General features: G+C 31.9%; 2 protein-coding genes across 2 annotated transcripts; one reads left to right on the top strand and one right to left on the bottom strand.

Moving 5' to 3' along the window:
* Positions 1-24,302: 24,302 nt before the first annotated feature.
* LOC135958581 (t-SNARE domain-containing protein 1-like) lies at positions 24,303-25,297 on the top strand. Its single transcript, XM_065509477.1, has 3 exons — positions 24,303-24,316; positions 24,372-24,558; positions 24,617-25,297. Exons 1-3 carry the CDS (start codon positions 24,303-24,305, stop codon positions 25,295-25,297), a joined length of 882 nt encoding a protein of 293 aa, XP_065365549.1.
* A 131-nt stretch (positions 25,298-25,428) lies between these two features.
* LOC135959043 (putative nuclease HARBI1) lies at positions 25,429-26,676 on the bottom strand. Its single transcript, XM_065510041.1, has 4 exons — positions 26,570-26,676; positions 26,072-26,510; positions 25,858-26,002; positions 25,429-25,796 (listed from the first exon to the last, which is right to left on the bottom strand). Exons 1-4 carry the CDS (start codon positions 26,674-26,676, stop codon positions 25,429-25,431), a joined length of 1,059 nt encoding a protein of 352 aa, XP_065366113.1.
* Between the last annotated feature and the right edge of the window lie 311 nt (positions 26,677-26,987).

Below are 26,987 nucleotides of genomic sequence, written 5' to 3'. Positions count from 1 at the left end.
CTCATTTACATGGATAATATCAAACTTGAAACATGCAAAAATTGCAGCGTGACGGGACAAAGCAGGATATAGATATTGATCTGAAAAAAGCAAAGCGGAGGAATCACTAATAAACATAAAGTCAATTAAAGACGTACTATGGTGTGCAACATCGAAGTGTGTGGGTTTACAATTATGAATAATACTCAAGCCCATACTAGTACATAAGGAACGAAAAGTAGTTCACTTAGAGCTGTCAAATAGGTTGTAGTTAAAAATCACCGACAATAATTATATTGGAATACATAGAGAGAAGTTGAAAATGCTCAGACTCAAAAGTATCTATATCTCCATAAGGCAGATAAACAACCCCAAATAAAATCTTCAACCATGGCGATCATTACGACAAAATGTATATCCCTGAACATGGACAGAGCGGTAAGAAATGTGAGGTTTAAGCCATGTTTCAGAAATAGCAAAAACATGCAATAGAGATCCATTTAAAAGAAATTTGCATTCATCAAACTTAGAAGAGTTAGCTGAAGGTCTAATGCTTTGACAATTTAAATGCGCTACTTTGAAATCATTTATATAAGGTAGCAAAATATTCTTAATTTGAGTACTGCTATTAATCAATGGACCAGTGTTATTATCAGAAAACATCAAAGTATTAAAAAACATTACGTGGTAAAAACGAATAGAATAAGAAAAATAAAGATAATAACTATCTAATATATTAAACATTTTACAAATGTATGCTGAGGGAAAAATGACGTTGCAAAATCGACAGTCATTTTGGCACCATACGATGTCACTTTTTTCGTTTACAATTTGTAAACAAATGGGTACGAATCGACGACGCAATGTTGTTAAATTAATCGCCGACGCATTTCAACTTAAGTTGCTGACAAGTTATTGTCAAAGTGTTGCGGCGAAACTTTTTTCTCTGCTTTGTTTTTATAAGTGAGTTTTAAATTTTATTTACATTAAAAAAGTGAAAATATTTAAAAATGAAAATATGTATAAAAGAAAGTGTAATTGTGTTTAATAGTGAATTTGTGTTGATGCAGATGAAGATCCAGACAGTACAAGAAATGAGAAGATCACCGAATCCACTGACGACATACAACTCCAAAAATTCCTGGAAACAATAAACATACAGTTTTTGTACATTTAAAAGGAAAGTAGAACTATATATATAATTATCAGCAATGTAGAATACAATAAGTATTTGTTTTATTTTTTAGAATGATGACCTGTGGAAGCAGTCCCACAATTAGGGATGCTATTTGAAATTTCACATGCAGGAACTCCAACAATTGCCACCAACATTTAAACATGAAATTTATATGTATTTTATATTTAAGTATTTATTCGTATTGTATTTAAAAATAAATGTAAAACATAAAGGAATTATTATTTATTTCAATTACCAAATCGTACACGAACGATATTAACTCCACAACATATGGTTTCAAATTGACAACGGTGCGGTATCAAATTGACAACGGTCTGGTGTCAAATCGTACACGAACGGTGTCAAATCGGCAACGGATGGTGTCAATTCGGCAACTGAATGGTGTAATTTTTTCGTTGTCAAATTGATACCGTTCGTGTACAATTTATGCACATACGGGGTTGATACACTATTGACACCGAATGGTGTCAAATCGTACACGGATGTGTTCATTTTTTCTCTGGGTGTATTAACCTTCAGCCAATCTTAAGTAAATATGAGATCAAAATAAAAAATATATAATACTGAATAATAAAAAGTAAGTAAATATATTATATATATGTATAAATCATATATCAAAAGGAGAGAGAAAAAAAATCATTAAGTGGTTGCTACATTGTGGTGAGACGTGGTGGTTTTTCTGTTAAAAATAAAACAGACAAAACAAAACAAAAAGCAAGAGCTGCCAGAGAGGTAGCGGCGCTGATATGCTTGCTATGCCAGGCTTGGAGCTCGCCGGTTGGGGTGGTTCTTGCGACCTATCTGGACAAAACCGTCCATACACAAAAAAATCATATCATCTGAGATATAAAAAAATATAAAGGGGCACCGAGTAGGTTTCCGTTCTCCCTACAGAATTATACCCTACGAACCTTTTTCACTGGCTGGTGTCATGCCAGTGTTGTCCCTCCACTAGGAATCATAGGATTCCCAAATTTCCCTGCAAACTTTTATTTCCCCTACTTTCCACTGATTAATATTTTCAAATTATCCACTCATATTAAGTAATAACAAAAACTGAGGATATTTCATTTAAACATTATAAAAAAAATCATTTCTTTAATTGATAATTTTAACCTTAATCTAATATTTAATTTATTTTAAATTCAATTATTATTTGAGAAAGTTAGTTACATTAAATCAAAAAAATAATTCAATAAATTATATATACACCAGTTTAATTTTATTTTCAGTAGATTGTTAGACAGGTAATTTAAAGTAAGTATATATTTATAAAAAAAGTGTATTCATAATATATGTATATTTTCTTTTTTTTCAGGTTTTTCTTTAGAATCTAACTCTTTTTCCTTTCTAACTTATTGCGCACAATTTGTGGCATAAACAAACTAAAGGACCTTAAAAACTGAGCTCACTTTTAATGGCCCTACGTGTCCCTCGCAAATACTTTTTAGGGATTAATAATTACATAAATCAAAAAGGTTAAATCTAATCTTTACCGTTTTACCAAAAAGGTAGAAAAGTATATATATATTTATAAAATATATGTTTACTTAATTTATTTCTTTTTATTTACAGAATACCTGGTTACTTAATGCTGAATATGGTGAATGATGTTGATGGGACCCTGGATGATGATGATTGCGGATGTGTTTCTGGTGGATGATGGACGAGGATGGCTATTGCGGATGATAGGTGTTGAAGACTATGATAGATGGCAATTGATGATGATGAATGAAAGTAGCCAGACTAGAAGGATGGCGGATGAAACGATGACTATTGAGGATGATGACTAGACTGATTATGAATGGGCTTAACGGATGAAAATTGATGACTGATGACGGACGAAAGGACTATGATGATGGCTTATGGAAAAGATGACAGATGATACCTTCACTGAGGGAAAAACGACGTTGCAAAATACGGTGTCACTTTTTTTCGAATCGACAACGCAATGTTGTTAAATTATTCGCGACGCATTTCAACGTGAGTTGCTTTTTATAAGTGTGATTTAATTATATTTACATTAAAAAATTTAAAATATTTTAATAAATAATAAAGTGTAATTGTGATGCAAATAAATGGTTTAAAAACCAAAATATAAAAGAAAGTGTAATTGTGTTTGATTGCGAATTTGTGTTGATGCAGATGCAGATCCAGGCAGTGAAGTCAGTGAAGATCCAGGCAGAGAAGACCACCGAATCCAGTGACGACATACAACTCCAAATCGAAACTTATAGTATTTATATTTATTTTATATTGTATTAAAAAATAAAGAAATTGTTATTTATATTAATTACCAAAAAAATAGAAAGGAAAAATTGTCAGGTCTCAAATCGTACACGAACGGTATCATGTCGACAACTTATGGTGTCAAATTGACAACGGTCTGGTGTCAAATCGTGCACGAACGGTGACAATTTGTCAACGGTCTGTTATAAAATCGTACACGAACGTTGTCAAATCGACAACTGATGGTGTCAATTCGCAACGGAATGGTGTAATTTTTTCGTTATCAAATTGACACCGTTCGTGTACAATTTGTACACATACGGGGTTGATACACTATTGACACCGAATGGTTTCAAATTGTACACGGATGTGTTCATTTTTTCTCTCGGTGTTTGAGGATGATGGCGGATGTGGAATTGGGTGCATGTAAGATGTGAATGGAATAGTTAATGTGGCGAATGTGGTTGGCGATAAATTGGCGTTTTTACTTTATATTTAATGTTTTTTCTTTTTCAGTTTTTTTTTATTTTTAGCTTCAAATTTTTTATTTTTGGCTTTAGTTTTACTTTTCATTTAGTTTTTGGTTCATTTAGTTTTAGTTTTAAATTTTATTTTAGCTTTTCTATATTTAGTTTTAGCTTTTAGTTTTATTTTAATTTAGTTTCTTTTGATTTATTTAGGTTTTAGTTCTATTTTTAATTCAGTTTTAGATTAATTTAGGTTTATATTAAAAATTTTATTTAGTTTGACTTATATCTTTTTTATATTTTTTATTTAAATTTTGTTTTCTTTCTAAAATTCTTTTCCTTTTGTCTTTAAAAAATTTCCTTTTTTTTATTAAATAAAAAAAAGGAGAGTTATTCAAATTGTTTTTGTTTTCATGAATTTTTATATGTGTGCTATTGAATGAGTGTGAATTTCTTTATGGTATGGTGATGTAGAATGAAATAAAGAAAGAGTATTGCTACAGTTTGTAAGTATATTTCATAAAATAAAAAAAGTATTATTTCAAAAATACATTAGTGGGATTATATCTACCAAAAACATAATTAAAAAAATACAAAGTACTGATATTCTTAATTAAATTTATATATTGTTATATCATAAAAAAATTAAGTTAATGTTGATAATATTTTTATACAAATTGTATCACAAAACTATTTTTCTTTCGTATTTTTAGTAGAAATTTTCTTTTTTTTTTCTTGATATATATATATATATAAGTTGTAAAAGTCAGGTAAATAATATATAGTTTGCCAATTGCTAACTAACATTATGTAAATGGGAAAACCCCCAAAAAATTCCAACAATTTTGGTTTAGTTATTGTGACATTTTTATTTTGGATCACAATTATCAGATCATCAACATATTTTTCCTTTTTCAAATTCCAGTTAATATCTTGAGTTTTTTGGTAATTTTATTATTTGGTGGTAAAAGAATACCTTATAGCAGAGGTTCGCAAATATAAATCCTCTCACCAATACACTTACTCTCACCAACATATTCAATTCTTTATTTTATTCAGTGCACCTACAAACACACAAATACAAAAACTGAAAAAATAAAGAAAAAGTCATACACCAGTGCTCATGCGTATTCCTAGTTGTCTTGTTGAGTGGACAACGACTACTCAAATGTAAGAGCATAAGAATACGTGTGATTTTATTTCCCACAATTGTGGTATGGGCTGCGCATTACTGCCTTATAGTTAGTGAGTGTTCTACTTAACAAATATTGTCTAAACATTTGGTTAGCATCGGAAATTAGAAATAATAAAAAATTAACTCTTTTTTCCGCAAAAATATTAGTTTAAATAATTTGATTTTTTAAAATTTTAATCAATTATTTCACGCATAAATCTCTAATTGTCAAAAGACTGTGTGTTTTTACAACTAACAACAGAAATAATTGATTTAATTCACTACAAGCAATTCTCAAAATGAAATGGTATACAACATACTGAGCTAATGAGCTAAAAGTTCATTTCAGTGAGCTGAGCTGAAAAGAGCGGTCATTTCACTGAGCTAATAAACCCAACTCTAGAGAAAATACGCAGCTCAATTAGTAAGTAGTTCCAACAACGAGCAATTCGAATTATAAAGACCCATTTCACACTATGAAATTTAGTTGCGCAAGTCTCTTGCCCAACAACAAAACAGCATGCTAAATTTTCTTCTCCTCAACCCGACATTACCTCAAGCATCAATAAACACAAAAGACTTGCGCAACTAAATTGCCTAGTGTGAAAGGGGTCTAAATGATTTCTCATAGAAAGAATTGTTAATTCTAGGCACCAAAATTTGGGGATTTCTAGTCGATCTACTAAAAGTCAATTTATTAAACAACGGTAATGGAGGGTGAATTCCAAAACGTCTGTATGCAATGCAACCTTAAAAAGTCGAGCTATTCTTAGTGCAACCGTGTAAACTTTGATAATGTTTCATATCGCAAAATGTATGAAAAAGTAAAAACATGCAGTATGCAAAGTTTTTTTTAAATTTTAACTACACGTTTACTTGCTTTGTCTTGATAAAAATATAGGGCTGCACAAGCACATTCATTTTGTCGTCTTCACTGAATGACCTGCTTCACTTCACTCGACAATACTGTAAAATTTCTACGCTTGTACACATTCATTGAAAAGTGAATGTGAGTTTGTTTTGTATACGATCGTATGCTACCATGCCCTGCCGCGTATTTGTTTTACAGTGAATGTCACTTAAAATCGTACACCATCGTAGTAAAATTTTATTCATTAGTTTTAGAAAGTTGATGTTTTGGAAATAATTTAAAATGCTATTTTTATATTGAGTGTGCTTTTACCTATCAGAAAATATGGTATAATTTTAATTGCGCTTATCTACAAATAACAAAATTGGGTAACACTGTCAGTGCCCAGAATATCAACGCTTCATTTAAAATCCTACAGGCACTTAAAAATTGCAAAGGATACCCTACAAAGTATTAGGATTATTTAATATTAACTTTTTTTTAATTTTTAAAGTTTTAATTGTAATTTAATATAAGTGTACGAATTTAAGTGAAATATGAATTTTGTGATGTTCTTTAATTTTTTTGTTGAAATACATAGTTTTTGTTCCAATTAATAAAATGACTTTTAATTTTTTATATAATCACCTATTATTGCCTGTATAATTTCATAATATTTAAAAAAAAATATGTTGTACGATTTTGAGTGACACTCACTGTACATTTTCAATGCTGTGAGCAAAAATTATTCGAATCATTTGAATTATTTTTGTTTTCATGAATGTATTTTTCTATGTATGCATTTCAATATGTGTGAATGTATGCGGCCTAACGTGGATTATTTCGCGTTTTTTGGAAGTGGTACAGTTTTTACGTGTTGTTTTATTTTGTAAAACAATAAAATCTTATTCCTAGAATTTCGAAATTCCTATACACACGAATCTATATATATAAAATACAAAAAATGTTTCTACCTATGTCCGTTATAGCCTCTGAGACCATCCAACCAATTAGCTCCAAACTGATATCATTGGAAAGGAAATTTTCTGAATATGGTTTTAGACACCTAAAATATTACATTAGGTCCATTTGGTGCTTTTGTTAAGAAGATTTTCGAATTTTCTCATACAAACATTTTTCATCTATATATAAAAATGGATGTATGTTCCGAATGAACTCAAAAACGGCTGGACTGATTTTAATAAAATTTGCAGGGAATATTCAGAATAGCCTAGCGGGTAACACTTTAAAGTCAGATTTTAGATTTTCGATCTGTGGGCAAAATCAAATTTTTTACATTATACCGCTAATGCCATATATATGTATATAAAAAAACCGCCGGACCGATTTTGATGAAATTTTCAGGAAATCTTCAGAATAGCCCAGCGGGTAACACTGTATAGTCAGATTTTAAATATTCGGTCTGTGGGCGGAGGGGCGTGTAAAAATCCAATTTTTACATTATACCGCTAATGCCATATATTTCATAAAAATGGATGTGTGTATGATCCGTATGGACTCAAAAATGGCTGGAACGATTTTGATAAAATGTTCACGGAATCTTCAGAAAAGCGTTTTGGGTAACAGTGTATAGACAGATTTTTGATTTTCGGTCTGTGATAAACAATTTTGTTTACTCTTGCATATTAGGTGCATGAATAAGAAATTTCAATATCAAATCTACTTTTAATCAAAAAATTATGATGTTAACAAGCTCGATGAGCAAATACAATTGAAAGTGTCTGGCGAAACAATAAAATACAAATCGATTGACACAGTAATGAACGAAGAACAAGTCGTCAATTCTCCTACTGAATTTTTGAATTCATTGGAACCAGCCGAAATGCCACCACATGTATTAACATTGAAGGTTGGATTACCGACTTTTTCCGACACTGTATATTAAAATCGAGATGCAATATAAAACAGATGTTTTCTAATGGACAGCAACGCGGACCGGGTTCAGTAGTGCGATTCACTAACTTTTATAACGATAATCGTATCGTTAAAATAAATATAACGAAAATTTATCGAATTTGCTATTCAGTAACATTTTTAACGACATTCGCTGTCAGTTGAAGTCAGCTGTTACTTTGAGCAGTTTTTCTTTCGTTATGTTAGCGACAATAATTTAAGTTGTGTTTATTTAATCGATAAAGTGTATTTGCAATTTTTTCTTCGTCATCTTCACCTTTTGTAGTTGGAACTATCGTAAAAATAATGGAAACACAATTTTGTTTACTTAACTTATTAATATTTACAAAAAAATATAAAAAATATGCTGTAAAATAAGGGAATTTGACGATTAGACTACTAATTATTCAACTGGAAGAAGTAGTAATCCTATACATTTTGGCCGGAAATAAGTTGTTTTGTTAGTAGAATTATTTATAAAATTATGTATTTACTAAAAAAAAAAATAAAAAAATAAGTAAGTCGCAGCCAAGTGTCGAACCAACAACCTTTCGATTGCTAGTCAACGTTGTACTCACTACACCACTGGTTAATTATTTCATTGTGTGTCAAATGATGGTTTTCTGCTTTTCGCTTATTTTGATATTTTGTAGACAGAGATGTCATATCTTAAACAATCGTTAAAAATAAATTACTGAATCACACTATCGTTACTGCAAGCGATTATTTATGTCGATAAACATTACGATTGTCGGTTCGTTAAAAGTTAGTGAATCGCACTACTGATACAACCTCAAGTCCATATGTGACTTGAGACATTAAAAGGGAATATGCCATTACATTAGTAGAAAATATTTTACGTTAAGTCTCCAAAACCCTGGAAATATTACTGTTTCCAATATTCCCAAAACATAATTAAAAATATCCAGATTAACATTACATCTATCAAAAGCACTAAATATAATCGCTTTTGTTTTTAAAGCATTAAAGTTAAGAAATTTTTGTAGTCCAGTCAAAGATAAGCCGAAGGGAATAGTCAATATTACTACGTAGAACATCAGCAAAATCTCTATTGCAACTAAATAGTAAGGCCACATCGTCTGCATATATAAATGTTTTATATACAGAACTATTAATTAGACTCGGTAAATCATTGACATAGATATTAAACAACACAGGTCCCAAAACAGAGCCTGAGGAACACCAGAGTGAATATGTAATATACCAGACTCGACACCATTAAGGTTGACAAACTGCGATCGATCATTAAGATAGGATAGAATAAGTTTACAGGCCGACGCAGAAAAAACAAATTCAACACGAAGTTTATCAATCATTCTTCGATAATTAATGGAGTTAAATGCCTTCGATAGGTCCAATGAAACAAGAATACTAAATTTATTATCATTAATGTCCTTCCTAATAGAATCTGTAAGATCAAGAATAAGTGAAGTGGTATTATAACCTCGACGAAAAGCATATTGTGAGTGGTAAATTTTTTTAAATGTAAATTCCAAAATTTGGTCCTTTAAAAGATGTTCCATTATCTTAGAAAGAGCAGGAAGAACAGAAATTGGCCTAAGATCGTCAGGTCCATTAATAAATTTGGACTTAGGTATCGGAACAACACGAGCAGTCTTCCAACCAACAGGAAACTTAAATGTGGTCTAAATAGAATTTAACAAATGAAGGAATAGATGCATTTAAATTGGAAATATCATTTTAATAAATTGAATAGAAACGCCATCAGTACCAATAGAATTGGAATGCACCTTATTTAAAGCCACTAACACTTCATATTCATCAACACATATAAAGGAAGCACCAAATTCAGAAAATTGAAGATGACCAAAATCAACATTTTGACTCCCATCGCCTCCTAAAGAGTTTACAAAATAATTGTTAATCATATCAACATCAAAAGCACAATTAGGAACATTACTGCCAACACAGCCATAATTCTTAAGAACTCTCCACAAGCCAGCAGAATCAAGTATGTTAAATAACTTAGAAAAGTGTCGCCTCTTCTCAACACGAATTGCTTTTTTCGCACTGTTGCGATGTTTGCAAAATATTCTCCAGTTTACTGTAGACTTATTACGTTTATATGCTAAAAGCCAAATCCCTTAGAGATTTAGCTAATACAACTCTGTTAGACTTCATCCAACAATCATGATTATATTTTATTATTTTCCTAACTTTACAAACAAAACATAGTAGAGATTGTAATAAGGCGCCAATATTTGAGCATATTATGTCGACATCACTAGAACCATAAATATCGCTCGAGTCAAAGTCAGACAAGAAGCTCATTATCCCATCCCAGTCTGTCCATTACAATCCAGGTATTCAATATACTCATTTACATGGATAATATCAAACTTGAAACATGCAAAAATTGCAGCGTGACGGGACAAAGCAGGATATAGATATTGATCTGAAAAAAGCAAAGCGGAGGAATCACTAATAAACATAAAGTCAATTAAAGACGTACTATGGTGTGCAACATCGAAGTGTGTGGGTTTACAATTATGAATAATACTCAAGCCCATACTAGTACATAAGGAACGAAAAGTAGTTCACTTAGAGCTGTCAAATAGGTTGTAGTTAAAAATCACCGACAATAATTATATTGGAATACATAGAGAGAAGTTGAAAATGCTCAGACTCAAAAGTATCTATATCTCCATAAGGCAGATAAACAACCCCAAATAAAATCTTCAACCATGGCGATCATTACGACAAAATGTATATCCCTGAACATGGACAGAGCGGTAAGAAATGTGAGGTTTAAGCCATGTTTCAGAAATAGCAAAAACATGCAATAGAGATCCATTTAAAAGAAATTTGCATTCATCAAACTTAGAAGAGTTAGCTGAAGGTCTAATGCTTTGACAATTTAAATGCGCTACTTTGAAATCATTTATATAAGGTAGCAAAATATTCTTAATTTGAGTACTGCTATTAATCAATGGACCAGTGTTATTATCAGAAAACATCAAAGTATTAAAAAACATTACGTGGTAAAAACGAATAGAATAAGAAAAATAAAGATAATAACTATCTAATATATTAAACATTTTACAAATGTATGCTGAGGGAAAAATGACGTTGCAAAATCGACAGTCATTTTGGCACCATACGATGTCACTTTTTTCGTTTACAATTTGTAAACAAATGGGTACGAATCGACGACGCAATGTTGTTAAATTAATCGCCGACGCATTTCAACTTAAGTTGCTGACAAGTTATTGTCAAAGTGTTGCGGCGAAACTTTTTTCTCTGCTTTGTTTTTATAAGTGAGTTTTAAATTTTATTTACATTAAAAAAGTGAAAATATTTAAAAATGAAAATATGTATAAAAGAAAGTGTAATTGTGTTTAATAGTGAATTTGTGTTGATGCAGATGAAGATCCAGACAGTACAAGAAATGAGAAGATCACCGAATCCACTGACGACATACAACTCCAAAAATTCCTGGAAACAATAAACATACAGTTTTTGTACATTTAAAAGGAAAGTAGAACTATATATATAATTATCAGCAATGTAGAATACAATAAGTATTTGTTTTATTTTTTAGAATGATGACCTGTGGAAGCAGTCCCACAATTAGGGATGCTATTTGAAATTTCACATGCAGGAACTCCAACAATTGCCACCAACATTTAAACATGAAATTTATATGTATTTTATATTTAAGTATTTATTCGTATTGTATTTAAAAATAAATGTAAAACATAAAGGAATTATTATTTATTTCAATTACCAAATCGTACACGAACGATATTAACTCCACAACATATGGTTTCAAATTGACAACGGTGCGGTATCAAATTGACAACGGTCTGGTGTCAAATCGTACACGAACGGTGTCAAATCGGCAACGGATGGTGTCAATTCGGCAACTGAATGGTGTAATTTTTTCGTTGTCAAATTGATACCGTTCGTGTACAATTTATGCACATACGGGGTTGATACACTATTGACACCGAATGGTGTCAAATCGTACACGGATGTGTTCATTTTTTCTCTGGGTGTATTAACCTTCAGCCAATCTTAAGTAAATATGAGATCAAAATAAAAAATATATAATACTGAATAATAAAAAGTAAGTAAATATATTATATATATGTATAAATCATATATCAAAAGGAGAGAGAAAAAAAATCATTAAGTGGTTGCTACATTGTGGTGAGACGTGGTGGTTTTTCTGTTAAAAATAAAACAGACAAAACAAAACAAAAAGCAAGAGCTGCCAGAGAGGTAGCGGCGCTGATATGCTTGCTATGCCAGGCTTGGAGCTCGCCGGTTGGGGTGGTTCTTGCGACCTATCTGGACAAAACCGTCCATACACAAAAAAATCATATCATCTGAGATATAAAAAAATATAAAGGGGCACCGAGTAGGTTTCCGTTCTCCCTACAGAATTATACCCTACGAACCTTTTTCACTGGCTGGTGTCATGCCAGTGTTGTCCCTCCACTAGGAATCATAGGATTCCCAAATTTCCCTGCAAACTTTTATTTCCCCTACTTTCCACTGATTAATATTTTCAAATTATCCACTCATATTAAGTAATAACAAAAACTGAGGATATTTCATTTAAACATTATAAAAAAAATCATTTCTTTAATTGATAATTTTAACCTTAATCTAATATTTAATTTATTTTAAATTCAATTATTATTTGAGAAAGTTAGTTACATTAAATCAAAAAAATAATTCAATAAATTATATATACACCAGTTTAATTTTATTTTCAGTAGATTGTTAGACAGGTAATTTAAAGTAAGTATATATTTATAAAAAAAGTGTATTCATAATATATGTATATTTTCTTTTTTTTCAGGTTTTTCTTTAGAATCTAACTCTTTTTCCTTTCTAACTTATTGCGCACAATTTGTGGCATAAACAAACTAAAGGACCTTAAAAACTGAGCTCACTTTTAATGGCCCTACGTGTCCCTCGCAAATACTTTTTAGGGATTAATAATTACATAAATCAAAAAGGTTAAATCTAATCTTTACCGTTTTACCAAAAAGGTAGAAAAGTATATATATATTTATAAAATATATGTTTACTTAATTTATTTCTTTTTATTTACAGAATACCTGGTTACTTAATGCTGAATATGGTGAATGATGTTGATGGGACCCTGGATGATGATGATTGCGGATGTGTTTCTGGTGGATGATGGACGAGGATGGCTATTGCGGATGATAGGTGTTGAAGACTATGATAGATGGCAATTGATGATGATGAATGAAAGTAGCCAGACTAGAAGGATGGCGGATGAAACGATGACTATTGAGGATGATGACTAGACTGATTATGAATGGGCTTAACGGATGAAAATTGATGACTGATGACGGACGAAAGGACTATGATGATGGCTTATGGAAAAGATGACAGATGATACCTTCACTGAGGGAAAAACGACGTTGCAAAATACGGTGTCACTTTTTTTCGAATCGACAACGCAATGTTGTTAAATTATTCGCGACGCATTTCAACGTGAGTTGCTTTTTATAAGTGTGATTTAATTATATTTACATTAAAAAATTTAAAATATTTTAATAAATAATAAAGTGTAATTGTGATGCAAATAAATGGTTTAAAAACCAAAATATAAAAGAAAGTGTAATTGTGTTTGATTGCGAATTTGTGTTGATGCAGATGCAGATCCAGGCAGTGAAGTCAGTGAAGATCCAGGCAGAGAAGACCACCGAATCCAGTGACGACATACAACTCCAAATCGAAACTTATAGTATTTATATTTATTTTATATTGTATTAAAAAATAAAGAAATTGTTATTTATATTAATTACCAAAAAAATAGAAAGGAAAAATTGTCAGGTCTCAAATCGTACACGAACGGTATCATGTCGACAACTTATGGTGTCAAATTGACAACGGTCTGGTGTCAAATCGTGCACGAACGGTGACAATTTGTCAACGGTCTGTTATAAAATCGTACACGAACGTTGTCAAATCGACAACTGATGGTGTCAATTCGCAACGGAATGGTGTAATTTTTTCGTTATCAAATTGACACCGTTCGTGTACAATTTGTACACATACGGGGTTGATACACTATTGACACCGAATGGTTTCAAATTGTACACGGATGTGTTCATTTTTTCTCTCGGTGTTTGAGGATGATGGCGGATGTGGAATTGGGTGCATGTAAGATGTGAATGGAATAGTTAATGTGGCGAATGTGGTTGGCGATAAATTGGCGTTTTTACTTTATATTTAATGTTTTTTCTTTTTCAGTTTTTTTTTATTTTTAGCTTCAAATTTTTTATTTTTGGCTTTAGTTTTACTTTTCATTTAGTTTTTGGTTCATTTAGTTTTAGTTTTAAATTTTATTTTAGCTTTTCTATATTTAGTTTTAGCTTTTAGTTTTATTTTAATTTAGTTTCTTTTGATTTATTTAGGTTTTAGTTCTATTTTTAATTCAGTTTTAGATTAATTTAGGTTTATATTAAAAATTTTATTTAGTTTGACTTATATCTTTTTTATATTTTTTATTTAAATTTTGTTTTCTTTCTAAAATTCTTTTCCTTTTGTCTTTAAAAAATTTCCTTTTTTTTATTAAATAAAATTTTTCACAAAAAACTTTTCTTCGCAATTTTTTTGATTTCACGGTTAGACTTGCCACCTTTTGAAATTTCCAAAACGGGAAAGAATTGGATCCGTTATTAGAAAAAAACCAGACCATGGTAGGTGAATAAAATAAAATTTGACTTTTCAAATGCGAATAACTCGTAAACTATAAGAGATAAAATATGGCTAAAGCAATGTTTTTTGTAGATCTCGTCTAGTAGATTCCATATATATAAATATCTTTCAAATCAGATCGCAAACAAAAATTTGGCATCATTTTTAATTTTTGATATACCCGAGGTGCCCCACTTTGGGGCATTGTGGCTCAGCCCCCCTTGGTGTTATAAGCCTAAATTCAAAACTTAATCTTATCAACACCTCCTCCATGGCCATGGTAAATTTTATTAAAATCGGGCTTTTCGTTTAGAAGTTACAGATTTATATCCACTTTTTTTTAAGATCCCCCACTATGCGCCGCCCACACACCTTTAGCAAACGAGTTTTAAATTATACCGTAAATGAACGCTATTAAATTTTACTAATATAGCTTTACGGTTGTGCATATACCAAACGTTAATATTTTCACTACGGGAAGCAGTAATTTCGTAATTTGAACAAATTTTTATAGTTACGCTAATTAAATCATCCAGACCACTAGGCAAATCAATTACAACAATATCAGCACGATTCAAACGTTTATGTAGTACATTGTTCTCATAATTTTGGAACATATGGAAGCATCAACTTGTTTTATAAGCTTTGTAATACGCATTTTAGTTTAAGAGGGGGTGGTTAGGGGTGGTCATCTATTTTCGATTTATTTCATCTTTCTAACCCTATCTTTCCTAATGCTCTTTACTTGGAACTGTACGCACGCGCTTGCTAAGCTAGCTTGTTCGGGAGATGTGGGCTGGGTTTTTTTTTTTCCGCGAAAGAACCTAATGCGTACAATTAAAAAAAATCACGTGCGTATCTTAAATGCCCTTATTATAAAAAAATATATATATACTAAAGAACAAACATCTACTAGATTCACTATTCATACTGTATAAAGCAAAGGTGTTCCTGCTTTACGCCTCTTCACCCACCCGTCCTGTGGTTTTTTTTCTAGTGGCAAATATGTTTAAAAAAAAACCCCTAAAGCACATTACCATACCATTAATCAGAAAGAAATCTTATATAAATGTATCTATTCCATTATAATATCAAATTTTACATTTATTCAATAAAAAATTTATATAAGATTCATTTAGCATTATTATAAAAAAATTACATTATAAAAAAATTAATTCATTTCTTACGGTGACAAAAGGGTTAATAAAAACAAATCAAAAGAACTCAAAAATAAGATAATAATAAAAACAAATGAAAAGAACTTAATATGAATATGTAGGAAGAATAAAAAAAATGCGATCTATTAGTGTTGTAAAACAACAACAAACTAACATATTTAGGTATGTTAATAAGTAAATAAAATTAACAGAGGTTTTATTGCAATTGCTTTTAATTATCACTCAAAGAGAGCATTATAAATTCTATTGTATGCTATAAAATCTCTGTTGATTTCTTAAATAAAAATACAAAAAACAAAAAAATAAGAGAACTTACAAATTCAAAGGTTTCCAACGCTGCTGAAGGCCTTCTGCATAACCATTGGTATTGTAGGGTTTTCGGTGAAGTTTTTTTTTTTTTTTGTTTTTCGATGAATATTTGTAAATTTTAGTATAATAATTAGGGTTAGTGATTTCGATAAACTTTTAATTAGAAATTTAGATTTAGGTTAATTAGAAAAATAATAAAGCTTTGCATATTAACTTGATATAAATGTATTGTTTTTAACTTGACTGAAATTTAGGATTATCTGTGATATAAATGTAACTAAAACTGTGATATAAATTTAGTAAATAAGTAGTTAAAGTTTAGTAGTGTAAGATTTTAATGTAAATAAGTAAATGTAGATAATAGTGGGTAAAATTATGTTAGATAGGTTATGAATAATATATAGGACAATGATGTAAAATTCTGAGTAATTGTTAACGATTTGTAAATATTAAGATTCAAATGTTTTGGTTGTTGTTAGACTTTAGTATAATTTGGAATCGAGTTTTGATTATTTTAAAAATAAAATTCATATATCCAGGTAATCCGATTAATTTAAATAAATATCAACTTTTTTTTCGTTAGTTTTCTTGATTTAAAAATGTGTTGGAATTAGGAAATACTACTAAAGTTAATTCCTATACTGGTTATAGGTTTTGCCAAGCTGAGTGTTAAATTTGAGGTTATTGAGCAACGTGATGTTATGTTCTACAGCACTTTCATGTGGTTTTCAAAGGATTACAGTGTCGGGAATAAATTATTCAATTCGCCCATGACTGATGAATGTGTTTTGCGAGACTTCCTAAAAGGTATTAGTCCCTCGGGTGGAGAAACGTGCCTTGTTAACTTCGGACCCGTATCGGACCCAAACCCGTAGTTGTACCCGAGAGACTCAATATCACCAATTTTTGTTTTTCCAATAAGTTTTCCTATTATATTAAAAATGTCTGTTATATATTTATTTCTGGTGGTTTATACTCAAATAACTTTACCTTGCTTTGAATTCTTAGAATTCTGAATCTCTATTCAATTCAGCTTATAAAACTGGATGGATTTAAATTAAAATTTTGTTAAGACTCAAACTTGTATGCCTAAAAAAATTAAAGTTTTCAGTCGTCTTGCACTGATTAAAAAAATATTTATTTGAAATTTTACCTTCCAACTCGGTATTAAAGAAATAAATTTGACAATTTTATAACATCTATGTATTTGAAATTATATTTTTAATACTTAAATTTCACTGAACTATCGATCACACTTTTTCTATGGTTAAATTTTGAAAGAACGTGGTTTCTCAAAACCATCGTACTCGAAACCTTTAATATAAATTCTTTTAAAGAAAAAAAAATATTTTTGTCTTTTTTACACCTCACATTTATAATATTGTCATAGTTGCTTTTTTACATAATTCGATACAATTACTATGTAAATGTAAATAATAGAAAAGATAGGCAATAAAAACGGTATCACATCAATGATGACAATGTAGAGATCGAAGATCGATAATATCAGCGATTTCATTCAGTGATGGGTAAAATAGTGATGATAAGTAGGGGGGAAATTTAAGGGAAATTTTATTATTGATGTTATCAATAAAAACAACAATGTCTAGTGGTGGAAAATTTAAATTTTGAAAAAAAAATTACAGCAAAAACAGAAATGATTAATTTTAATAACAAACTAGAATTTTAAAATGAGTTCATGTTTGTATTAAACTAATGCTTTTCTAAATTATGAAAATTTTAACAAATATATTTTCCCTTTATTTTCAAAGTATAACAAGAATTAGGTTTTCGAACAAAGATACACATCATATGAAGTAGTCATAAGGAGTGAATGTTTTGAACAATAGTTTTTTTTTTCTAAGACCTAGGATGTTACAAAATTTGATCATTACGTTTTGACGAATAGTTTTTAAACTATAAGGCAAGAGCTGAAGCTATGTTCTGATGTCTTTAGCATGAAATTTTCCAAGGTTTTTGCCTGACATGTCCTGAAGTTCGTAATAGGATGATCCGTACTTATCAACAACTTTGGCCTTTTCAAATTGATTAGCAAGTTTGCTATTGAAGTGCTCAATTGCTTTTGATTGAGCGAAATTTTTTCTATATACTATTTGACCTATGTTAAAAGTTACCGGACGTGAACGAAGATTGTAAGTTTTTGCGTTGCGTTCATACGACTTTCGGATGTTTTCCTGAGCTTTTTGTCTTACTAGTTCTAATTTATCGTCAGTTTTTAAGTTTATAGATGGTTCTTGTAATAAATTAAGCTTACGTAACAGCGAATAAGGTTTTCCATTGAGTAACATGTTTTGGCCAAACAAAATATAATAAGGCGAATAATCTGTACTAACATGTAGAGAACTTCTTAAAGCACAACTTATGGCTGAAAGTTTTTCATCCCAGTCCTTTTGCGACGGTTTTACATACGCTCGTATTGCTGCTAAAACCGAGCGATTTACTCGCTCACTCGCGTTGGCCTGAGGTGAGTAAATTGCGGTTAAATTATGGAATACACCATAAGAATTTAAAAATTGTTTAAATAAATTAGATCTGAACTGCACTCCATTGTCAGTTGTAATGGATTCAGGAACCCCAAAGATATGAAAAATTCGTTTTTCGATAAATTCGATAATTACATTTGCAGTAAACTTTTTGATTGGTTCTAAGAAATGAAACTTTGACAAGTGGTCTAATATTATTATTATTCCTACATTACCGGAGGTAGATCTGGGATATGGACCAAGCAGGTCCAAATAAAGTCTTTGGAAAACTCGTACTGAGGTCGTTTGTTCACCCATTGGTGGTCGTAAAGTTTTATTTGTGGCTTTGGTTTGCTTGCATATCTCGCATGAAAGAACATAACTATGAACTTGTTTTGCCATTTTTGGCCAAAAGAAAAATGTTTTTAATCTACTTAGGGTTTTACCTACGCCTCCGTGAGCACACAGGGGATGATCGTTGGCCCTTTTAATTAAGTCGTCGGTTAAAGAATAAGGGACCCAAAGTTTCCACGACAACTGCTCCTGAATTTCGTCTCCCGTTGCGTGTTCAACTCGCTTATAAATAAAACCGTCAATGATCTTTATATCTGATAAATATTTTATATTTGATTGAAATTTAGCTATTAAATCCAAATAATCCTTAGACTTAAACTCCACTGAATCTAAATCAATTTCAATTGAGTTTTCTAACTCACTAACCCAATAATCAATTGTATGGTCCACCTGAACTTCATCATTGCCTTCCGAAAACATTCGAGATAACGAATCTGGCACAATATTTTGGCTTCCTTTCCTGTGTCTAATCGTAAAGTCAAATCCCTGTAGCTTCAAGGCCCACCTAGCTAATCTACCATGAAGATCTGATTGACTCATCAGCCATTTCAGGGATGCATGGTCCGTGATCACTTCAAATTCGTGACCCTCAACATAGGCACGAAACTTTTTAATTGCCATTATTGCCGCAAGGCATTCCTGCTCTGAAACTGTATAATTTCTCTGTGCTGATGTTAATTTATGGCTCATGTAAGCTACAGGGACTTCGTCACCGTCATCTGTCTGTTGTGCTAGTACAGCCCCTAGCCCATATTGACTTGCGTCGCATTGGATTGAGAACGGACGGGAGAAATCCGGGTTATGTAACACCGGTGCGGAACAGAGTGAATGTTTGAGTGCGTTGAATGAGCTTTTAGCTTCTTCGGACCAGATAATTTTTTTATTCTTCTGTAACATGTCTGTAAGTGGTGCTGTTACAGTCGCAAAATTTCGGACAAACCGCCTATACCACCCACAAATTCCCAAAAATCGCCTTAATTGTCGGACGGACTTTGGAAACGGATATTCTTGGATCGCTTTAACTTTGTCCGGGTCGGTCTTAATCATTCCATGGCCGATTATATGCCCTAAATATTTTAATTCTTTAAGCATAAATTTGCTCTTCTCAATATTTATTGTCAGATTCGCTTTTCTCATTTGTAATGCTATCTCATGCAGTAAAATAAGGTGTTCGTCGAAACTTTCTGTTATAAGCAACAAGTCATCTAAGTATACAAAAACTTGGGTACGTAAATGAGCTGGAATGACTTTATCCATAAGTCTGGACATCGTCTGTGGCGCGTTACATAATCCAAACGGCATGGTAATGAACTGATATAGTGGACGCCCTGGTACAGTAAAAGCAGTCTTTTCCCTAGAACTTTCATCTAACGGGATCTGCCAAAAGGCATCCTTTAGGTCAAGACTTGATATAAATCTTGCCTTCGGGAGCCGGCTCAGAATCCCGTCGATCAAAGGCAAGGGATAGGCATCTTTCACTGTAACATTGTTAACCTTTCTGGCATCCAGGCACAGTCGTACCTTCCCTGGCTTATGCACCAACGCTACAGGCGATGACCATGGACTTTGGGATTCCTCTATTACACCTAACTTAATCATTCTGTCAATTTCCTCAAATAACATTTTCTCTACTGCAGGAGATATGGCAAAGTGTCTCTGTTTGATAGGTTTACTATCAGATGTGTCAATTGTATGTGATACTAAGGTTGTTCGTCCTAATCCCTCCCGTGCATATGAAGGAAACGAGTTGATAGCTGTTTTGAGTCTCTTATCCTGCTCGTCTGTTAAAACATGAATATTTGCGTCGACTTCTACTTCCTCAAAACACCCATTTTTACTATTTAAATCGTTTTCTATAAATAAATCTTTGGCTAAGGAAAAAGTTCGAACAAAATCAACACCTAAGTAAAGATTTTGGGTCAAATTTGGTATTATAAGAAAATTCAATATTTTAGTTATACCTCTAAACGTAATTGAAGTTCTAACATTACCTACAGCTAGATGTTTACTACCATCAGCAGTTCTCAAAGGTATATTAAACTTGTTAAATTGGTGTTTGTTTTCTTCTAGAAACTTTTTAGCATAATTTGAAGCAAAGCAAGATACAGTAGCTCCTGTATCTATCATTCCTACAATATCTTGATCAAATATTTTAACTGTAGCAAATGGTCTTAAATCAAAACTGTTTTTATCAGAAATTACAGTAGAACAATAAATTTTTCGGTTTTCTAACACCTTTTTCCAGAAACTTCGCAATCTTAAGGTGGATCTCTTTGTTTTCTTTTCTGATTGCTTTACAAATAACTCACTATTAAAAATTCTGAACTTAGCTTCCCTATATTCTTTCAGACGGACATGATATGGCTTTAAATAACTAGGAAGACAATTTGGTTTTAAAACTTCATTTTTAACATCTTGTTTAATATTATCTTCATTTCGATCAGTTTGACATCCAAAAGAAATTAGTATTGTGTTGCCTTTGACTGCACTTGTTTCTTGGGGGGCTTGTAGTTTTTTGAAAAGTTGTTACATTGTGCACAATTTGGCTTAAACACATTAGGGCTACCACATCCGTAGCAGAAAATTTTTCTTTCCCCTAAGCAGTTCTCAAATTTGTGTCCCTTTTCAGAACAATTCCAACAAACGAAATCTTTGATTTCTTCAATGATTGCCGTATCAGTATCGCTTGAGTTTTCTGTTTCCAATTCAGAAATAATTTTTCGTGGAACAAGTGTTCTATGGGGGCGGTACCTATTCAATTCTTCATCTAAAATTTCAATCTTCCTGACATACTCTCTTAATTCTGAAATACTACGTATTTTGAAATGTAAAATGTCCTTGCGGACTTCTGGTCGCAAATTTCTCTTTAAAATTTCTAATAATTCATCCTCGCGTATTGGGGTTTCAAGTCGATCTAGAATTTGTAACACAGAATCATAAAAACTATCGAACTTTTCGCCTAATTTCTGTCTTCTTCCTCTTATTTGCTCGCTCAAGTCGAAATCTGTCCTTCTATCCCTGAATTGGTTTCTTAACTCCCTACATAGTGATTCCCAATCCACACTGTGAGCTGTGCGGTGGAAACGCCAAAACCAATCAATTGCTTTGCCGGTAAATAAAAGATGAATGTGACGACACAAGATTTCAAAATCTCCACGTAAACTCTGCACGGTTAACGCATGTACACGGTAAATAAAATTGTCCACAGATAAACCTTCTTCTTCTTGGCCACTAAATTTCAAATGCCATCCCGAAATTATTGAAGAAATTTTGTCTGTCGAGAAATTTATTTATTGATTATTTCTATTTTGATTATAAAAAGGTCTATTTTGCAAATTTCTATTTATACCAGGATTAAAAGAATGATTTCCAAAACTACTTCGAGCGTTTGAGTTTTGGTTTATATTTAGTAAAGCTAATTGATTTCTTATCGCCTCATTAATTATGTTTTGAAGAGTGTTGTAGCTAATGTTGTGAACATCTGAATTTCTCTGTGAGTTATTCAAATCATTATGCGAAATATTTACTAAGTTATCTAATGCTTGAACATTAGTAATATTAGGATTTGTAGCAAATGTAGGGGGTGTACCCAATGGAGTTTGACTCATGGTCCAGTCAAATAAATTCCCACGAAGCGGACGTTTAATTGGTTTTTGAACCTTTGGAATAGCTCCTCTGCTATCAACAACCGAATGAAGTGGTGTAACACCGGATTCATTTGGTTTATCTGACAAAATATTATGAGATTTTAACTTATTTTGTCTACAAGCTTTGCCGCAAATGGGACAACCTAAAGTATCTTTTAATACGTTAACGATACAAGATTTGTGAAATATGTGATCACATGGAGTTGAAACTATAACATCATCTAGTTCATAATCTTTCTTGCAAATAGTACATTTGGGTAATTTACTATTCTCGTTTTGAAAGTTACTGTTCTCATTACTTTTAACTGACATTATATAAAATTTTCAGAACAAAAATAAATATTTTATAAAACTTCTTATTGATTTTTGGTATGGTTGTGCAAAATTTAATAAAATTAAATATGAAAAGTATGATAAATAATGAATCTAATCTTTCGAACATATACTATATACTGAATAAATGTAAACAAATTAATAAGCTTATAGTGGACGATAAGTGCATGAAATAAACTGCATCCTAAACGTAATTCCAAAGCTATTTACTCAAAAAATAATAAATATCCATTAAGTATATTGAAAAACGTTCATAGATAATATTTAATATGTTACTTAATGAAACATAAAGGAATGAATAATCGTGAAGAACATATTGGATTGTAAAAGAATATATTTTCATCTAAATACAATATTACCAACTATGTCTTAAAGATATTACATTCTTGACAAAAGCCAAAAGAAAATAAAGACAAAACACTATCATCAAGTAAGAATTAAAAATTATCATCCAGATTCTTTGTTCAGATATTACAAAGATGTTATGAGTGGTCCCAAAAACTATGGTTATACTTGATGTTATGGTATTTAGATTTTTACCTGACAGGTATCAGCAATCACATAGCCTCTGGGCCCCACGTTGGGCGCCATTTAATTGTAATACGCATTTTAGTTTAAGAGGGGGTGGTTAGGGGTGGTCATCTATTTTCGATTTATTTCATCTTTCTAACCCTATCTTTCCTAATGCTCTTTACTTGGAACTGTACGCACGCGCTTGCTAAGCTAGCTTGTTCGGGAGATGTGGGCTGGGTTTTTTTTTCCGCGAAAGAACCTAATGCGTACAATTAAAAAAAATCACGTGCGTATCTTAAATGCCCTTATTATAAAAAAATATATATATACTAAAGAACAAACATCTACTAGATTCACTATTCATACTGTATAAAGCAAAGGTGTTCCTGCTTTACGCCTCTTCACCCACCCGTCCTGTGGTTTTTTTTTCTAGTGGCAAATATGTTTAAAAAAAAACCCCTAAAGCACATTACCATACCATTAATCAGAAAGAAATCTTATATAAATGTATCTATTCCATTATAATATCAAATTTTACATTTATTCAATAAAAAATTTATATAAGATTCATTTAGCATTATTATAAAAAAACAAGTAAGAGTGCTATATTCGGCTGTGCCGAATCTTATATACCCTTCACCAAATTATACTTCAAAATTTTAAATATTTTTAGGTAAACAAAATTTATAGCCTGTTTCACGATATCGAAAAAAAGCTTTCGTTCGCATTCTACGCGAAAGAAAACTGATTTGGGTTTCACTATCTCTACCTTTATGTGAACAATGACTCGAACGATGATTCGAACGAAAACGTAAACATTTTCATACAAAATTCTGTTTCTCTATTTCGAACATGTTGTCAACACTGCGAACGTAAATGTCAAAATCGGTCACTTGCTGTTTTGTTTTCGTAGTGAAAAATTGTAAATTTATAGAAATTTAATTTGCAATGGATAATAAATGGTAAGTAAAAATTAAATAAATTCAAATATGTACTTTTTTACAATTTTTAATTTAGTTTAAAAAAATCAACAATGCAGCAGCTGCAGACTCTGGTACGCCATATGGAAGAAAATCCAGAATTTGCCAAGGGTTCACCGGTGTTCGGAGCAAGTAAGCGTTCAGCAGATGAAGAGTGGAAGAGTTTGTGCGAAAAACTAAATTCCCTTGGACCTCCTACGCGTACTCTTGCTGAATGGAAAAAGGTTTGTATGATGATGTTTCTGTGAACGGTAATATCTGATCCAAATGTTTTATTTACAGACCTGGGCAGATTTAAAGTCTCGAACAAAAAAGAAACTGGGAGATAACAAAAAAAGCCTGCTGGAAACCGGTGGTGGTCTCTACAGACACAGCCATTTGACGGAACTGGAGCAAATAATAGACAGGACATTATTTTTGTCCTCAGCTGTGCCCAGTGGTCCTGTATATGGAGGGAGTACCGCAAAAAGTGTGCCCCAAGACAATCAGACGTCAATTGAAGACTGCTTCCAATCCTTAGTGGAGACACCGCCAAGAAACAGCAAAGCAGTGGCGGTGATCACACCAAGCAGAGTTGAAGAAAGGCAACCAAGTGCTGAAAAACAAATGCCACACAGACAACAACTGCTGCAGACCCAAGAACAACTCAAGCAAGTCTACCGAAGTGACAGTGAGAACGAGCAAGCAGGCTGTTCCTCTGCCAAAAAAAGGAAAAGAACTGTCGACGAACAGATAGCTTTAATTCGCCGTCAACTTAGAGTGGCTGAGCGAAGTGCTGCAACAGTCAAGGAGCAGGTTGATGCTGCTAAAAGGTTGGCTGATGCTGCCGAGGCACAGGCTGAAGCAGCAAAAAGAAGCGCAGATGCCGCCGAAGCAACAGCAGCCAGCATGAAGGCAATTGTAGAAACAACCAAACGAATAGAAAATGTCTTACAAAACTATCTGCTAAATACAAAAAAATAAGCAAGTTTTATAACTAATTTTTTATGTAAATATATTAGTTTAGTGTTAAATTTTGAATTCCTTAATTTATTTTTTTTAATAAACAGAATTTGTGTACTAAATAATTATGTACATATTTATTTTGGATTTTTTTATAAATTCATGGCAATATTTCTCCTTATTGCATTTGCTTCTTCTTCATCAACTTCTTCAACTTCTTCCACTTCTTCTGTCACTTCTTCTACCAATCTCTCGACATCTTCCGGTTCAATACATTTATAAAATATACACATGTTGTGAAGTGCACAACATGCATATATAATTTTTGTTACTTTTGCAGGATTGTAGTGCAGCCCTCGTGATCCTATGATGCATCTGAACCTATTTTTCAGCACACCAAAGCAACGCTCAACCACATTTCGCGTACTTGTGTGCTTTTTGTTGTATCGCCTTTCATGTGGGTTATTGGGTTTTCTAAATGGTGTCATTAGGTAGGGTTTCAACTTATAACCAGCGTCTCCTATTTTGAAAATAAAAATTGTGAAAACTGATATATTTTGAGCTTAAAATATTTAACATACCAAGAATCCAAGTGTTTCTTTTCCCGTTTTCGAAACTGTCCTGTAGTTTTTGATTAATAACACTATACTCCCATACAAATGCATCATGATTAGCACCAGGATGTCTAGCATCGACGTACATAATATACGTTTTCTGATCGCAAATCTTAAAAATAGAATAAATTTGAATGAAATTGGGTAATCTGTGACATATGTAAGTGCAGTAAAAACTTACCACCATAACATTAATACTGTAGTACCCTTTTCTATTGTAGTACAAATGTTTTTGTTCGTCTCCTGGAGATTTAATACGGATGTGCGTTCCGTCCACACACCCAATAACTCCAGGAAAGCCGGTGGCGCCATAAAATTCTTGTTTGTTTTTATGTTCGTCCTCAGGGCGAACCATTTTAATCCAGTTTTCACAAATATGGTTTTCAAAAAAGTCCAAACACTCTGCAATAATCCTGCAGACTGACGTTTTACATGAAGAGGAAATTACCTCATTTCCAACTGACTGCTGATAGCTTCCGGTGGCCAAAAAACGTAAAAAGGTTGCGAGTTTTACGTCTGCACGTATAAAGGTGCTTCTGTAATTTGGCGAGCATGTTTCTTGAAACTTTTGCAGTAACACACAGAAAATGTCTTTAGAAACCCGGAAATTTGCAACAAATCTAATAAAATATACATATAAAAAAATCTTCATAACTTACATATGTAGGTATGTACTTACTGACTTGTGGGTAGCTCCAAGACGTTGTACATATCTCTTAGTTCCCTCCGATTTATTTGAACACTGTCCTGATCCTCCAAAAAATGGACTGCGATTGTTAAATCCATTGTTACAAAGCAAAAAATTCACTTTTATTTATTTTTTTATTGACTTTCAATTTATTTTATTTTTAAATGTTTTTGTTTACCTTTTTTTTTGTTTTGTTTTTATTTCAAATTTGTATTTATCTACATACAAATTAGTAGTTTTTTAAGTACTTTGAAAAGAAATCGCAAAAAAATATTAAAATTGTCGATCTGGCATCACTTTGACGTAAACAATACAAATTGACACACGTAAGTGGAAGCGAACGAAAGCGTTCGAAATAGTGAAACCCAAATTGATTAGAATTCGAGTGACTTGCTTTCGTTCGATTAGA

This window comes from Calliphora vicina, chromosome 4 (genome assembly GCF_958450345.1).
Source record: "Calliphora vicina chromosome 4, idCalVici1.1, whole genome shotgun sequence".
In the NCBI taxonomy this organism is placed as follows: Eukaryota; Metazoa; Arthropoda; class Insecta; order Diptera; family Calliphoridae; genus Calliphora; species Calliphora vicina.
Note: the sequence above shows the minus strand (reverse complement) of the source record. Positions and strands in the feature narration are given on the sequence as shown.